The 18,084-nt window shown below is 38.6% G+C and overlaps 1 protein-coding gene across 4 annotated transcripts in view; it reads left to right on the forward strand.

Annotated features, from left to right (window-relative positions):
* Positions 1 to 18,084, forward strand: part of NALCN (sodium leak channel, non-selective) — a 334,788-nt gene that overhangs the window by 82,313 nt on the left and 234,391 nt on the right. For all 4 annotated transcript variants that reach the window (XR_008374579.1, XM_053563365.1, XM_053563366.1 and 1 more), the window contains 2 exons: positions 17,093 to 17,235; positions 17,383 to 17,487. Coding sequence is in view for 3 of the 4 variants with exons in the window: in XM_053563365.1 (XP_053419340.1) it covers positions 17,093 to 17,235; positions 17,383 to 17,487 (248 nt within the window). In the remaining variant the exon portion in view is untranslated. The remainder of the gene's footprint in view (positions 1 to 17,092; positions 17,236 to 17,382; positions 17,488 to 18,084) is intronic.

The following is an 18,084-nucleotide window of genomic DNA, read 5'->3' on the forward strand; positions in this document are numbered from 1 at the left end:
TTATAAAACAGGAGGTAATCAGGATAAATAACTGAAATAAACACTCTGCTATATAGTGATAAGAGTTAGGGAAGAAAGGAGGGCAGAGGGAGGAGGTTGTGAGCAGGGATTGCATTTCAAATAAGCTGTCAGCAAAGGCTTCCATTAAATAACAATGCGACAGTTGTGAAGGAACAAGGCAGGTGGCTCTCTAGGGAAAGTTGCGGGAAGAGTGTGCAAAGCAGCAGACACATCGGGTCAAAAGTCCGGAGAAGGAAGCCTGTGGGCCTGCTCTGCTGATCTGAGGAGACCAGGGTGCCTGAAGTGAGGTGGGGAGAGAGGCAAAGGGACTAGTTCCAAAAGGCAAGAAGGCACAGCCCCTGTGGCACTTTATAGGCCAACGTAATGACTGTGCCTCTTCCTTTTAAATGAGATGAGGAGCCGCTGGAGCGTTCTGAGTAAAGGAGAGGCCGGATAGAGGAGAGTGACTCTGCCTGTTGACTCCAGGGAAGCAGCAGCAGTCGAGGGGGCCAGAGAGGAGGCTGCCCTAACAATCCAGGCAGGAGGTGGTAGTGGCTTGGACAGGTGGTAGCAGTGGAGGTCAGAGAAAGTTCTGAATGTATTGCACATGTTTGTTTGATGGGATTTACTAATAGATGAAAGGGGAATGATCATGTCCAAGTTTTAACCTGAGTGACTGATTAGGTAAAGTTATTATTAACTTCTAGGAAAGGGCATTTGAGAGGAGATAGGATCTTCATTTCATAGCATTGAATTTGAAGAGTGTGATTTAGATTGAAAATTCTACCACTGTTAGAAATTTTTGACTTACCTTTTTATTTCAGAACAGAAAACATAACTGAATAATGAAAAGTACACATGCTTAAATGTAGAAACTTTACACTCTTTGGCTCAGCAGTGGATCAAGACTTGTTTAATGTCTGTTAAAAATACAAATCACAACATAACAAAGATATTTGTACCAGAATGTTTATTGCAGCCCAATTCATAATAGCTAAGTCATGGAAAAAGCCCAAGTGCCCATCGATCCACGAATGGATTAATAAATTGTGGTATATGTATACCATGGAATACTATGCAGCCTTAAAGAAAGATGGAGACTTTACCTCTTTCATGTTTACATGGATGGAGCTGGAACATATTCTTCTTAGTAAAGTATCTCAAGAATGGAAGAAAAAGTACCCAATGTACTCAGCCCTACTATGAAACTAATTTGGGGCTCTCACATGAAAGCTATAACCCAGTTACAACTTAACAATAGGGGGAAGTGGGAAAGGGGGGGTGGGTAGAGGGAGGGGGATCAGTGGGATCGCACCTGTGGTGCATCTTACAGGGGTATTTGCGAAACTTGGTAGATGTAGAATGTAAAGGTTTTGGCACAGTAACTGAGATAACGCCGGAAAGGCTATGTTAACCACTGTGATAAAAATGTGTCAAATGGTCTATGAAGCGAGTGTATGATGCCCCATGATCATATCAATGTATACAGTTATGATTTAATAAAAATAAAAAAAAATACAAAGTCAATAATGGCTGAGATGAGAACACTTCCTATAAATTAAACAATCACATTTGCAAAGGCTTGCTTACACAGTGTGAATTTTAACTAAACCATACCACATTACTCTCTAGTCTTGCTTAAAATCAAGATAAACTGTTTTAGGAATTCTTTGCTAATACATAAAACAAATATAGGTTGTTGGATGTGCTGAAGTAGCCAGTGTGTCTGTTTTGATTGGCAGATAAGGATATGCATCCCTACATTTCATCAAACTATGTGGTGTCAGATTTATATCACTGAGATGGCTATCACTGTGATTGTGAATGTTGAGTTCCAAGTACTTGCAATGGTTTGCCAAAATGCTTCCTATTCCAGTGCTAAATGTTTCTCATATTTCCCTGCCTACAATAACAAGGTGCAGTGTTGGTAATTCTTCCAAGTATGTGAATTTCTGCGGGTGTGTTGACTTCAGTAATGCTAGATTTTGTCTACATATGAGCGTGTGTGTTATTCTTAGAACTTTTCATGCACTTAAAATTTTTTTCAGAAAGAAATTACATTGCCTTAGCAAGATTTTGAGATCCTTGAAATGAGATAATTTAAAGTATAACTCTTATTCTTGAGAAATAATTTATCACTTCATGTTGTTGAATCATACCATTAGTCATGAAACCAAAACCCTATATTTAAAAAGTAACAGTTTCATGTTTAAAGACTCTCCTTTGAACATTTCAAAGAATCTTAAACAAGTCTTTATGTAATACTAAATTATAAATTTCACCTTTTAATTTTATAGCTATAGGTAGAATTCATTCTTTGGCCTAAGAGTATGTATACAGCATGAATTCTTATGTTGTAGTCTGCTAGTAACTTAGGGCAAGGTTAGTAGAGTGTTATTGGAGGGGGAGGATAAGCTGCTTTGTGGAAAGCCATCATGCACCTTGCCTTGTCTTGTTTTCCTTGACTATCAAATCTACTTCATATATCTGTATGAGATCCTAAAACGTCTGTACGTTAATTTCTAGTTAGCATGTTTTTCCAAACTGATAGCCCTGTGAACGCTGGCCATTACTGAGAACTGTGGCTACAGTTCATAAGCTACTTTGGATATTAGTCTATTAGTAGTTGGAGCGCATAAAAGCAAACCCAAAATACAATAGGTCAAGAAAGATCCAAGTCGAATTCTTTCTGAAGTCCTCGCTCTGGGTAGGTGGGGGGATGGGTGAGCCCGGCCCCATGAAGTCATCCAGGGGTCAGCATCAGGTGGCAGCTCTGCCAGCCTCAACCTTTACTTTTCATGTCGGTCCCTGGCTGATCTATTTCCAATTGGCAGATGGAAGGGAAAAGTGAGTCTAGGGAGAGGGTTTTTGTAGATGGTGTATATGTCCCCCACATCAGGAGGAACTGTGTCTCAAGGCCACATCTCCTTTCAGTAAATTCCAGGGAACATATTCTCCTGCTGAGCAGCAGATCCCCAGAAAGAAGCAGAGAATGAGTGTGGGGGCTCACCAAGCAATATGTGGTATCTTCTACAGCAGTCTGTGGTCCTTCTACCAAGCAAGGGACAAAATACCTGGTCAACTATCAATTCCAAAAATTAGCCATTTTATTCTTTAAAATAATTTCTTTACTTTATATTCTACTTCTCAAATATTTGTATCATGGAATAAAGCCACAGTTAGCATTTCCATTGGAACTATTGAATGATCAGAAGGTATACCCAAAAACTGAATGAGAGTCACTTTTGAATTTTATGTTGTTCTGATTTACTTAAAAGATTAGTAAAATCTTATTTTTGTAAGTTTTAACTTTGGAATTTTGGTTAGAATTCTGAAGATACCTAAAACTATCTTCATCCACTCTTAGTGGAGAATGGTCTGAGGAAGGAATGCAGAGAAGGCAGATAAATGCTTCCCCCCACCCCATGCAGAAACACAGAACTATTGCTGATCCAGAAATCCAGGGAGAAAATTTCACCTCCCCTCCCTTCCTTTCCCTGGGCTAGTCTGTTTAGTTTTAAAAGCACAACTTTGCTTTCACAAAGTATACCAGACAGGAATTCGTTCAAATTCCTCAAAACCAAGCCAAGGAAAGTTTCAGAAGTTCAGACATGCATGGCAGAGTGGAAAGAACACAGTCTGTGAAGGCGAGCACAGATTCAGCGACGTGCTGCTCCTGACCTTCACTTCTGGGTGGACTTGAGGATGCTTCTTAGCCTCATTGAGCCATAGTCTTTTCATTTGTCTTGTGAGAGTGACAAGAAAGAGCTTGCCAGTGCGTTGATACAGAATTAAAACATAGAAAGACCCAGTGTGTAATAGGATGCTCCCTCTCTGCATAATCTGTGAAAGTCCTGGGAAGCTCAAGGTTATTATTCCTGTAGGTTCGTTGCCAGGACTGGCCTGTGATTTTCCCGGGTCGGAACTCTCCGATAGAGCCCAGGCTACCACTGGCTCTGCCTGGGAAGCTGCCATCTTGTCACATGGGGCTTTTTGTATTGACAAAGCAGAACTTGGTTCCCAAGGATGTCTGTTACTGGGGCAAGAAAACCCAGCTGAGACCCTGGTCTGGTGGAGACATTCCTAGCAGTGATGGCCGCACACAGGCTGCTCTCATCTGCTGGGCCTGGCTAATGTTTGTGCAGCAGCATGGACTCCCAGCCTGCCCCTGACTCGGCTCCTCCACCGACTGGGGCATCTTTTCAAAGCTCCACTCCTCCTTTACCTGAGAAATTGGACAGGGGAACCTGGGTTCTCAGGAGCCAGGAAAACTCACCTGATGGGAGCACCTGACCTTCCTCCACACTAGGGAAGTCTGATGGGAACAGAGGAGTAAGGTACGACTGGAGGCTCAGGGTACAACCCACGCACCACTTCCTCGCCATGTGACCTTGGCAGGTGACTCAACTTCCCTCAGCCACCATTTTTTCATCTGTACAATAAGGTCATCAGCACTAGGGAGGAAGTGAGGAACACGTGAGTTAAGCCTGGCTCACACCAACACCAACTCCTTACTAGTCTCAGCCGCCTTGATTAATATGGTGACATTAGTTAATGAATGTTTGCGTGCTGAGGTGGGACTGTGATGGCATCCTGCCGCGTACAAAGCCACATCGATGCGGAAGTCGTACAAGCAAGGGCTCTTAAGGCAAAGCCAGCATAAGGACTGGCATAAAGGAGACACCGGGACAAAGGCTGGGACAGACGAGGCTGGAGTAGGTCTGTGAGCACCCGTATGCCTGGACCTAGAGGGGTTCGGTGACGTGGAGAGGTACACAGTGGATTTGTTCCCCTTGCTGGGACTGATGGGCAGAGGGATCACATGAGGTAACAAAGCAAGGGCCTGCAAAAGAAATGGAAGCCAGAAGTCTGGGCAGAGCTGCCGAGCTGGCTGTGAGTGATGCCGTGTAGACGGGGTCGGGGGACAGCAGTGCCTGTCATCGGGGGTGGCTGCGTCTGGCAGCGCGGGCCCAGGGGCACCCTTAGGCAGGCAAGCAGGACTGCTGCTGCAAGCTTGGGAGCTCTGGCAGCTGGTGCGGGTCACCAACTGGCCTCAGGCAACATCTCTTCACGGAAATTAATATGGATCGTCCCCTCCTGGAGGCCCTCCAAGATGGCAGATGAGCAGACTGGCCAGCTTTCCAAGTCCGCTGACCTCTATAATCGCTTCTCTTCTTGTCATCCAGCACACCCTTCCCTTTTACGAATGTTTTCTCTCACTGAATATTTCCACACGTGCATCTCTGGGACCTGCTCCCTCTGCTTTGTTACTTCCATTACCTTTGTCCAGGCAAGCTTATCTCTGTATTATCTGCCAGGCACTGTCCTGGGCACTAGGATTTTGATTGGGGAGCAAAACAAAGTTGCTTCTCTGTGCAGTTTGCAATCTACAAGGGGAGAGAAAAGATAAACAACGTTCAGCTTTAAAATTGGAAGGACTTTTAAAAATACTACGTTTCCCTAATAAAAAGAGATAAAGGCATGCCCCCACCTTGTAGAGAATTAGTGCATTCCTAAAATCAAAGCTTTTGAGAAAAAGAAGATAAGAGATATTATTGGACCTGACTTTGTCATGCAATGAAGATTAAACCTTGAAAATTAGTCTTTGGATTGTTGTCTCTTTTTATTTTTATTTTTTTTTAATTAAATCATAGCTGTGTACATCAATATGATCATGGGGCACCATACACTTGTTTCATAGAATATTTGACATATTTTCATCTCATTAGTGTTGTCTCTTTTTAAAGTAAGAGGTAATAAAAAATTCTAGGTCAAAACATAAGGGTTAAAAGGATAAAAAAAAATTAAATGGACCAAATTAAGAGTGCTTTCACTAAAATTTCTATGAAGAGGACAAAATGTCCTTCCTTGTGCCCCTTTAAACTTCAGTAATTTGTGCTGGATATTTGATACGTGCCCATAAAGGCAATGGCAAAGGTATTCAAGTATAAGAGAATTGTAAGTCACAACTGCCAGAGTAGGTACTTATTTCCAACCCCTGAGTAGCTGCTATTGATGAGAAGACAGAATGGAACAGGTTGAGCAAATAAGAGATTTGAACAAAGCATTCAACTCTACTTCCTCTGAAAAAGAGACATCTGACCTTGCGCTCCCATTCATAATCCTCTTGAATGAATCTAGTAAAGAGGTTCATAAAGGCCCACTGTCAAGTGTACAATTCTGCGTTATATCAACAAATAATAATTTTTCTCTTTAAAATCGTCTTAGAGGTTTCCATAAACTGTATCTTTAAACAGAGATTATTCTAGTTCAAACAACCGGCTTAACAGTGAAGCATGAGGCACATGTGCGTGCATACACACACCCTACAAAAAGACTTATGAATACAGTGTACTGGTTACCAAGGAGGAACAATGAGTTATACCTGCTGAATAATGAGTTAAATAAAATATTATTAAAACATTAAATGGTAGCTCCATGTTCCACACATATTACTCTATGAGTTGGACTTCTGAACACATTTCCAGCGATGATTTTTCTGTAGTTCTCTGAGTCTGGGATAAGAAGGTAATTTCCCTCCATCAGCCACGGTGCAAATGTCTGATTGCTCTCTTGATGTCATTAGCCCAGATTCTTGCTAGAAAGGTGTTCTTGCTGGCCAAATGAGCTCTGGCCCAGTGCTGCAGTCTTGCCAATGCGCCTAATGAGAGCATGGAGAGACACTTTATTCCAGGCGTAAGCAGGCCAGGTCACAGCTGCCCAAAGCTCTCTGCTGATTGCGTTTGTTATGCTATTATATAAGGGGTACTTGCACCATATTTTACGAATGATGGCTTTTTCTGTCTCCTTTGCCACTGCTCTATTATCAATATGGTATGCATATGTGTATCTAATGTTGTCTTAAAGTTTGTTGTTAAAATCAAGTAGTAAAACAGGCAGATATGAAGGTGTAAAGAGTTAATATTGTTGGTGGGGGAAAATGCTCACTGGCACACTAAAGATTGTGACTCGTTGGCTTGGGTGAGCCAGGAGACTCTCCCCACTACAATTCAGCCCTGTTTTGTGCTAATGACGGCCTTTCATCTCTGTGCTGTGACTATTCATAAGCCAAACTGTGATCAGGCAGACCAGACTACGTATCAGCAGAGAACCATGCTTTACATACACCAATTCAAAACCCTTATTTTAATCAAGTGCTCATTTATCCAATCCCACTTCTGCTCTATATCTTAAATAGAAAAGAAAACAGTTTTTTTTTACTTCTTGTTTCTGCTCTGACTATATAAAGAGCTCAGTGTTGTCCTCACGATAAAAAAGCTGAAGGTTAACAACGCTGAATATCAATACTGCCTCTTAGATCCAAGAATTGGGGTCACAGGGCAAACCACTGCCTGGAATTTTGGAGAGACAAGTGAATACAGAGAACCTGTGGGAAACAGAAGCCACTGGATCCAGAAACACTTAAACTGTAATTGACTGTTGGAGGCTGATCGTGGACTAGCTTAGGGTTAAATGCTCTTCCAATTTCTAGGAGATTTTCCATACTTCCATGAGTTTTATTCTCAAGTTCTTGGGATAAAAGTCAGAGAAAAATTCTCTCATGCTTCCTATAAGTACAGAGGAAAAGTAACTGTTTTGAAAGGAAACTCTCAAATCAGAAGACTGGGTCTCCCTCTAAACTTCCCGTATCACATAAATTGAAGGGGAAAAAAGGCTAAGAAACTCTTCTGATGTTCACAACCCAGAGAGTCGGGTCTACTAATAAGATTGAGATTTAATCTTAAGATCGTACGATGCCTCTCCTCCCCAATGCCTGTCTACCACAGAAACAGGGCTCCAACGGAATCCCAGAGAGATGCAAGACACAGATTCTATCTAGAAGAAATTTTTAGAGAATCCTAAAGACAAATGAGGAGACAAAAATAAGGAGACTCTAGTAGCTCATGAATGTTTACAGCAGCTTTATTCACAATTACCCCGAACTGGAAGCCACCAAGATGTCCCTTGATACGTTAATGGATAAACAAACAGTGACGTAGCCATATAATGGAAAATTACTCAGCAATAAAAAGAAATGAATGTTCAACCAACAAAAAAACACAAAGGAGATAGTAAAAAGATTGGAGTTTGCCAGGAGTTCAGGAACAGGGGTTGAGGTTTGAATAGGTAGAGATGAATGGACTGGATGTTTAGCTTGGTGAAACTATCCTACAATGGTGGATTCACAATACTCATTTGTAAAATCCCACAGAACTTATTTGTATTATGATAAATATCAAATTTCCATGATTTATACTTAAAGGTTAAATTACTTCTATTTAAAAATTGATATAATATTTTATTTTATTTTATTTTTTTTTTTTTGTAGAGACAGAGTCTTACTTTATGGCCCTCGGTAGAGTGCTGTGGCCTGACACAGCTCACAGCAACCTCCAACTTCTGGGCTTAAGCGATTCTCTTGCCTCAGCCTCCCGAGTAGCTGGGACTACAGGCTGATATAATATTTTAAAAGGATACATTCTAATGTCATTCATACTAATATTATAATTTAATGGTGAAAAATAGCAAATAGTGTTAAAAATTTTACAATGCAAAGGGTGAACCTTAATGTAAACTATGGACTTGAGTTAATAACAATGTACAGCATTGACTTATTGTACAGTAATAATGGATTGACATTGGTTCATGATAATATGGCGCATTAATGCAAGAAGTTAGTAATAGGGGAAAATATTCAGCCAGAGGGCATAAATGGGAATTCTTTGTACTAGCTGTTCAATATTTGCATAAACCTAATGCCACTCTAAAAATTGTCTATTAATTTTTTTTAAAAGTTAATTCATTGTAATTTCCTCACAATTCTTTTCTCACCTATGTAGAGTTCTGGTCTTCATTGGGAATGTTGAACAAGTAAGACTAGGAAGTGTGTAATAGCTTTCTTGGTAGTATAGTTTTTAAAATATGAAACATGTTTTTCAATTTCAGTGTAATATTGATAAATCTAAAATTGAATCTGTGACATATAAAAAGAATGAATCTAAACCAGTTGAAAAATCTCAATTTTAAATGTGTATCTATCTTTGCAAGTTTATGGAAGAAAGTGAGCAGAAAATATAGGAAATATATTGTGAATAATTTCGTTCACATATATAAATATTAAAGTATGATGCAAAATAAATTTTCCCATGTATAGTTTAAACTTTTTAACACTATTTGCTATTTTTCACCATTCAATTATAATATTAGTATGAATAAGATTAGAATGTATCCTTTTTAAATATTATATCAATTTTTAAATAGATGAAATTTAACCTTTAAGTATAAATCATGGAAATTTGATATTTATCATAATACAAATAAGAATGTAATTTTTAATTAAATCCATATATTTTGTATTTATTTATCTTATATTTATAGAAAATGACATTTGGTCATATCACTCAGGTATCTTTCTTCCTTCCCACTTCGATCTGAATTGGATTTTAATATGCCTCTATGAACAAATGTCAGTTATTGAGTTCCAATCTTGGTTGACCTGTTTAACCTGTGATTATTTAGTAGTTCAGTCAGCCTTGATTCTAAAAATAAAAAAAAAAAAATTATTTATTTTTATTTTTTAAATTTAGATTACTATGAGGTTACATATAATTACTATGAGGTTAGATTACATTGTTTGCATTTGTAAGGTGAAGTCCAAGTTGTAATTGTGCCCTTGTGCCATACACAGGCACATTGTTCTCACTGGGCAAGAACTCACTAAACACCTTTACTTCCTCCCCACTTCTCGAATTTAATTGAGTTTTTCTCTCATGTGAGCACATAGTTGTTAATCTACAAGTTTCAAATTAGTACTGAGTACAGGTGTTGCCTATTTTTCCATTCTTGCCATACTCAATAGAGTGTTTTCCAAATTCATCCAAATTGTTACAAAAGAGACAAAATCTTCATCTTTTTTACAGCTGCATAGTATTCCATGGTGTACATATATCACAGTTTATTGATCCATTCATGTGTTGAGGGGCACTTGGGTATTTCCACATCTTTTCAGTTGTAAAGTGGGCTGCTATAAACATGCAAGTGCATTTATGTCCTTAGGATAAAATGACTTTTTTTCCTTTTGAGTGGATACCTAATATCAGGATGGCAGGATCAAATGGATGGTCTACTTTTAGTTCTTTGAGGACTCTCCACACTTCTTTCCATAGAGACCGTACTAGTTTGCAGTCCCACCAACACTGCATGAGTGCTCCCCTCTCTCCGCCCTCCCCGCCAGCATCTGTCACTTCAGGACCTTGTTATGTGGACCATTCTCACCTGGGTTAGCGGACATCTCAAAGTGGTTTTGATTTGCATTTCTTTAATAATTAGAGGCTTTGAGCATTGTTTCGTGAGTTTGTTGGCCATTCATCTGTCTTCATGAGAAAAGGTTCTGCTTGCATTTTTGCCCAGGTTTTAATGGGGTTATTTGCTCTTTTTTTTTCATGGACTTGGTCAGTACTTTGTGGATTCTGGTTATTAGCCCTTCTTTGGATTCATACCATGCAAATACCTTCTTCTACTCTGAAGGTCTTCTCTTTGGTTGTTGATTGCATCCTTAACTGTGCAGAAGCTTTTTAACCTGATTGGGTGCCATTTACTTATTTTTGTTGTTGCAGCAATTACCTTTGGGTTCTTCATAAATTCATTCACAAATTGGTTGTGTTGAGAGTTTTTCCCATTATTTTCTTCTACAGTTTTTATAGTTTTGTATCTCATATTTAAATCTTTTATCCATTATGAGTTGATTTATGTAAGTAGCAAGAGGTGCGAGTCCAATTTTAGTCTTTACATGTGGCTCACCAGTTTTCCTAGCGCCATTTATTAAGTAGAGATTCTTATCCCCGTATATGCTTTGTGTGTGTGTGTGTGTGTGTGCTTTATTAAAGATCAGATTGTTATATGAGACTGGTTTCATTTCTAGGTTCTCTAAAAAATAAATTCTTTCTAGGGTGGCTATTCTGGCATAAACTGACCAGGTCTACCTCATGGTTAAGTTTTACATTATTGTTTGTACATAATAATTCAGAAATACAAATTATAAACATCCCAAAATCAGAAGAAAAAGCAGTCTTACTATTTTCTACAAACATTGGCTCTGATTTTCAGAATTCTATGAATTTTTTATTTTATAACTATTGAATTTACTCGAAAATTATACCAAAATTCACCAAATATGAATTTTTATTTCATAACTATTCAATTTACTTGAAAATTACACCAAATTCTCATTTTTATTTTTTGCTTTGATTTCTTTGATTCTAGTTCCCAATAAATCTTTCAGAAATGGATGACACAGCTAAATGTTGACTCTAAAAATAGACATATTTCTGGCATGCTAGCTTTTTGTTGCTCTTTAAGAAAATTGAAAAGCTTCTAATTAAAATTTATTTAGTGTTTTTGGTGACTAACAAGTACCGTCATTGCCCTAGTATGCCCATGGAAGGCTGAGGTTCAGGGTGATCCAATGCCATGTAGGTAAGAAGTAGAGGAAAGTTATCATGAATGTTAAGGAGGATCCAATGCCATGTTGGTAAGAAGTAGGGAAAGTTATCATGACAGATAATTATAGCAAAGTGTAGTTTTTGTGTAGCTTTGTTTTTAAGCCAACTGATGGAAAATAAATTTTCAAGAAGCTCTTTGATCTGAAATCACCACTAATCAAAGGCAGAGGGCTGATTCGAAGGCAGAGGATTGTCAGATATTACCTCCCCTTTGCTATATCATTACTCCTAGCCTACCTGGAAATTGCTGAGCCCCAGGAGGCAGGAAAGTTTTAGTTGGCATGTGGGCTCAGTGTGCTGGGAACTGTTCTACTTTAATAGCTGAACTTCCCTGCCAAGGTCAGCATCCAACCTTGTCAACACTTCTTTTCCATGTGTGAGTACTACCATTAAAACTTTCACCACTCCTTTTTTAGAAGTAGTTTCTATATGGAACTTGCAAGTTTAGAAATTTTCTAAGTTTGAAGAAATATATTTCAACTAGGATTCATTATTACTAATTAAAACATTTAACTTAGAAAATATTGTACATTTATACATATATGTTCTTTTTTCTACATAATCTTTGATCTTTTTGCAAAATTATAGTGCTGAAGACAGTGAAGTGTAAGGTAGTAGATAAAGTGGTTCCACCAGTGAGGCAAGTTTGTGCCAAAATGATGCTTACCAAAATAAACAAACAAATAGAAATCTTAATGGAGACACTCAAAAACATAAGGTTTATAAATATACTTTAAAGCATTTAGACTAAACAACATTCTTTTGTGTGTGTGTTTTCCACATTCTAGAATAGCAAATAAAAAATATTTTGTTTTGCTTTTATTTTACTTTATCACTTTGATGGTGGTGTGGCAATTCTCAGGGTCATTGTGTGGGTGTGTGGAGCTCATTAGTTGAGAATGTGGACAAGATGTGTTGAAAATTGTTATCATCATAAGGTTACAACACACTCTATCATGAAAAATACTAGAGTTAATTTGAGGGGAAAATATTTTAGTAAAATTGAATATTTAAGAAATTCTTCACAAAAGTTTTATTCATTATAATAATGATGTCATCCCAAGTAATTTAGTTCTAGCTGGTTTATTATTCAGTACATGTCTGCAATGCAGGATGGGCCTTTCTTGCTAGTGCCAGTCTGCTGACATTCTTATTTCATGCAAGTAGATACAGTCAGCCTTACTGACAAAGGTTTATTATGTTGAATCCAGATGTCCATTGTAAAAATACACACCTCTTACTGGTATTTTTTTAATGGTCTCATGACAAACGGATTCACTTTGTGATAACTACTGTTGGGTAAAAGTTAATTTTGCCATATGTCTAACTATCAGGATTTGAATTATCAGTTCACACAAAGGAAATATTGAGGTGGGGTGGGGGAATTTGGTGGGATAAAAATATTGTAGAAAGTTGCAGTGAGTCTGAGCATTGGCCGTTGGCTAATATATTTTTTAACTATGTGGTTAAAATATGTATAAAAACTATCATATTGGAGAGTGGAGAGAATGAGAGAAACTGATAGTTCATCAAAACCAAAAAGGATTTCAATATAAATTTTGTCACCAAAAAGTGACCTCAAGCTACAAATTATAGTGGAATTAAAGAGGCAGCCATATTGCTCTAAATCTGCTTGTTGCTGCTCAGAATTCATTGTTGAGCCGTTGTGAGCTCTTTAGGAATTTTGTATTCAACACTCTGTTTCGTGGGCCAGACAAAAACAGACTCCATGAACATGGATTAAGAATAAGTCTATTTCATTCTGTGTTTTTCCATGAGTACACTGAAAGTCTCATTTTGATTCACAAGAAAACCCCAAAACTGGCAAAAAAAAAAAAAAAAACACATGTTTTTGTGGTTTGTCTTGGAATAATTCAGAAGGTAGTGCCATAGTTTTGCTGAGGAAAGTTGTGTGCAATTTATTACATTCAAAAATATATGAATTGTTTTTATAAAAGTTAAGTAATGTACTTATAATGCCTCATTCTATAGAAATCATATCCCCTCCCCCAATGCGTGTGTGTGCAGTCATCTTACTAATTTGCAGGAATTTTAAAAGAAATAAGATTTTTCATCCAACATATAGTTCATGAAACCAGAATGATAAACATTAATACAATGATACTGTTGAGATATTGGCTGTGTGGGGCAAATACTTTATGTAAATAAATGATGTCTTGGGATCTAAGGAATAAGCCTTCAGAAACCTTTAGAGATGAATAAAATGTCAAATTCAAAGGTAGGTTATAAGAAATAAACATTTATATTTATAAATCCACTTATGGTTTAAAAAGTAGGTCTTTAGTTCTCTCCTTCGACCTAAAATTGTTTAATCTCCAAATAGTTTATAAGCCAATAGACAATTTTTAGTAAATCCCATAACTGTTCCATTTTGTCCATTGAGTTCTCTCCAAATGAGAAGATTCAATTCAGTTCAAAAATATTTAATATAAATTTTGTGCCAGGCTCTGAGCTAGGCACTGCAGGGCAGAAGCTACAAAATAAGACAGACTATCAAGTTAGCAAAGTGTTCCCCAGTTGGGCAATTTTGTGAGCAGAGGACATGAGGCAATGTCTACAAACATTTTTGCTCATCACACCTTGGGCATCGGAGGTGCTATTGGAATCTAGTGGGTAGTGAGGGGATGCTCTCATACTCCCTGCATGCATGGAACAGCCACGTAAAATAAAGCATTATCCATCCTCAAATGTTACTTCAGAAAAGCAGAGGAACCTTGGGTTAGAGTGTCATCAGTGTCACAGCCATGGTGTGTATAAGGCAGGCAGGCTGAATTCCTCACAGGCCTTCCAGCTCAGGACAAAGTGCCCAGTCAGGGGAATGTCCTCATGACTTTCCCTGCATGGAGGTTCAGCAGTGAAGGTGCACTAAGACCTTTAGATTCTTAATCAATGGCTTAAATTAAGGAAATGAAGTAAGCTCAAAGGGACAAAACATTTTTCCTCCTTCTCTTCTCCCTGTATGTCATCTGGTCATTTCAGATACCCTATGTTCCTGTTTACCAACTGCTGCTCTTTACCCAATCTTCCTGGGGGCCGTGAGCTCCCCTTTCTTTTATCCATAACTGCTGTGCATTCTTGCACATTTATTCTGTTGCTGTAGTCAGTAAAAGACCCCTGAGAAGCAGGACCAATGCTGCGTTGTTTCAGGCTGCCATCCAGTGCATGAGACAACGTGCGCCTCTTCATGCTGTCCATATTTATGCTCTAAGTTGGTGTGAGAGAACCAAAGCGAAGGACTGCAGAGAGAGCAGGACGTGCAGAGTACGTTTGAGTAGTTAAAGTTTCTTTCTAAGGGTTCTTCACCTCCCAAAGAAAATGAGAGGGTCATAAATATGATTTTTATTGGTCAACCGCTAAATCTGCTTTTAGAAGTGATTTTTCTGGCCTGATGTGGCAGCCTGTACATGTAATCCTAGCACTTTGGGAAGATGGGTGGGGGAGGATTGCTTGAGGTCAGGAGTTTAAAATCAGCCTGTTCAAGAGCAAGACTCCTGTCTGTGTAAACGTATGGAAAAAATTGGCTGGGGTGGTGGCATGCGCCTGTAGTCCCAGCTACTCAGGAGGCTAAGGCAAGAAGATTGCTTGCTTGAGTCCAGGAGTTTGAGTTTGTAGTGAACTATGATGATGCCACTACATTCTAGCCAGGATGACAGAGAAAGACTCTGTCTCAAGTAAGTAAGTAAATATTTTTAAAGTGATTTTCTTCTATATTTTGCAAAGCCAGGAGTAGATAAGTAATGAGGAGTCCCAGGAAGTTCCTGCCCGAGCTGTCGAGGACTCCAGGTACCCAGGCTTACTCACAGCCCAGAAGCTGCCCTTCTTGGGGGGTCATGATAGGCAGCAAGATGGCATGTGCCAGAAGGGTCTTTCTGGAATTCAAGCTACGGGCTCCATCTGTAAGATTCCCTGACAGAAGGGACCATCCTAAACCCAGTCTTTCAGAAGCCTGAAGGTCAAGAGTGCTACCATCTCACTCTTTTGCAATTTCGCAGAATTCTAAGGGAAGCAAATCACCACATTTGCTGTTGCATCAGGGTCCACCAGATACTACACAAATAATAAAAACGTAACTTCAGAAATACAGAAGGAGACTGTGTGTCTCAAGAAGGAATTGAATTTATCTACTATAAAGGTCAAGAATAGCCACTGTGGCTACTGTTTGTTATCAGACAGAAGTATCTTTACAATAAAAGACACCCAAAATGACAAATGAGAAATCACGTATTAAACAACAATAATCAATATTCTGTAAAAAGAAAAAAGGGAATATATATAAAAGGAAAGTGATGAAGGACTACCTTAGTCAGTTGGCCAAGTAAGTATTAGTAACACCTACAGAGCCTTTTTACCTAGTATAGGTCATGTATGTGGGTTACTTTTTGGTTACATTTTCAGAAATGTCTCATCTATTTCTAACAACATTCCTGTCTCTTTGAAGTGAACTGTGGGTTCCTACTTTCTCTTTTTCCCTTTGTCCAGTTAGAAACAATGGAGTAGAAGCCTCAAGATGACTCTTTTCTCAATATACTCTTTGTTTCATAATTCCAAACAACATCTTGCCTATAGACGTAATTGAGAAAGATCTGGGCAGGGAAACAAAGGGTAATTTTCAGCGTTTGTCTCAAATTTCATCTTATATTGACAATCCCCATATTTTACCCCCAAAAATGTTTACTTGGAAGAACTATTAAACTTTAATGGTAGCTACTTTTCTATTTTCATTCAGACCATTAGAAGAACATAAGGGGTTTTATGTCAAAATTATTCTTCATGTTCAGTCCACAATAGCAGACTTTTTGCCTATTTTTAGTACAGATGAGTCATCAACAGTAACAGTTGCTTCTGTTTTCTGCTGGCGTTTTATTTTCTGTGCGTGCTCTTCTTCCCTGAACCTTTTACTTAAAAGTCATCTTGCATGAGTTCTTTGCTGTCCTATAAACTTAGTCATCGTAGTCTCTCAGGAATAATTAACCTCATTTAAATGAAGGATACTAAGAGAAAATAACCTCTTTTGAAAACCATGTATTGATATAAAATATTTGTAGATATTCATGGGATACCTAGGATATTTTCTTACATGCATAGAATGTGTAATGATGAAGACAATAAAATCATTTTATTGCTATACGTATTGAAATTGTGCTAGTTTGAAAGCAGAAAACACTTTATCAAATTTTTCCTAAAATTTCATAGAAAAGTCCTAGCACAGAGGCTTATGCCTGTAATCCCCAGCACTTTGGAAGGCTGAGACAGGAGGATCACTCAAGGCCAGGATTTCAAGACCCGCTTGCACAAAATAGCAAGACCCCTACTCTACAAAAACTAAAAATAGAAATAAAATAAAAGTCAATACTAAAAGGAATTAAAAACTAGGATATGAATTCAGTGTTATGAAATAAATTTATAGACATATCAGAACAATAAAAGGTTGCATGTGATTTTAATCCCTTTTTGGAAAGCTTTTGTCATTGAGAAAATGAGCCTGTATAAATATTGATTGTTTTTCTGGAAGATGTTTTCTTATTTCAAAAGTGAACCGTGACTCAGTCTGCTCCCGTCTGTCTTGCCAGGCACCAGCATATTCACGGTGTACGAGGCTGCCTCTCAGGAGGGCTGGGTGTTCCTCATGTACAGAGCCATCGACAGCTTCCCCCGCTGGCGTTCCTACTTCTACTTCATCACGCTCATCTTCTTCCTTGCCTGGCTTGTCAAGGTACCGCAAAAGAGGGGAAAAAAATGCACAGTAAAGTCTGCATTAGGGTCGTTGTGCAGATCTCTTATGTGGTTATGGTTGCACTCTGATTTCTCCTTCCCGGAGTTTGGTGGACGTGGTTTATGCTTTTCTCTCTCTGTCTTTCAGAATGTGTTCATTGCTGTCATCATTGAAACATTTGCAGAAATCAGAGTACAATTTCAACAAATGTGGGGCTCGAGGAGCAGCACTACTTCCACAGCTACCACGCAGGTACAGTATCAGCGAGATGATGCCCCGGCCCATTGGAGTATGAGCCTATGCCATCTCACCATCAGTGGAACTTGAAGCAGCTCCAGTGTGACAGGTGTCTGCAATCGGACTCAGAAAGCTGTTCAGAAACACAGGCGCAGAGGCCCAAACCCACAGCAACCAAATCAGACTTTCCAGGTAGTAGGGCGAGGAGACCCATATTTTTCAACAGCTACATGGGTGGTTTTAATGAAAGCCCAAGATTATCACCCATATTTGAATATACCTTTGATTTGATTCTGATATCACAAGTCCTCAAAGGGCTTCTGGATAAAATATAACAATGATGGAATTTCTCACTTTTTTAAGTATTCAATTCATGTAATTGCAAGCCTAGATGATGTCCCTTATGTACAGGATTAGAATTTTTGAGTTGGAAAATATATTTTATTCAGAACAAATCAAACACAATATAATAAGTTCCCAGAAAACAATGTTGTTCTCATAAAACAAGGCTCCTGAGAAATGGGAGATGCCTACAATTTTACTAAAAGCAGCAGAGCAGTTTTTGTGTAAGAGAATAATTCAGATCCGATGTGTGTGATTTTATTTTGGGGG

This window comes from Nycticebus coucang, chromosome 15 (genome assembly GCF_027406575.1).
Source record: "Nycticebus coucang isolate mNycCou1 chromosome 15, mNycCou1.pri, whole genome shotgun sequence".
NCBI classification, from domain to species: Eukaryota; Metazoa; Chordata; class Mammalia; order Primates; family Lorisidae; genus Nycticebus; species Nycticebus coucang.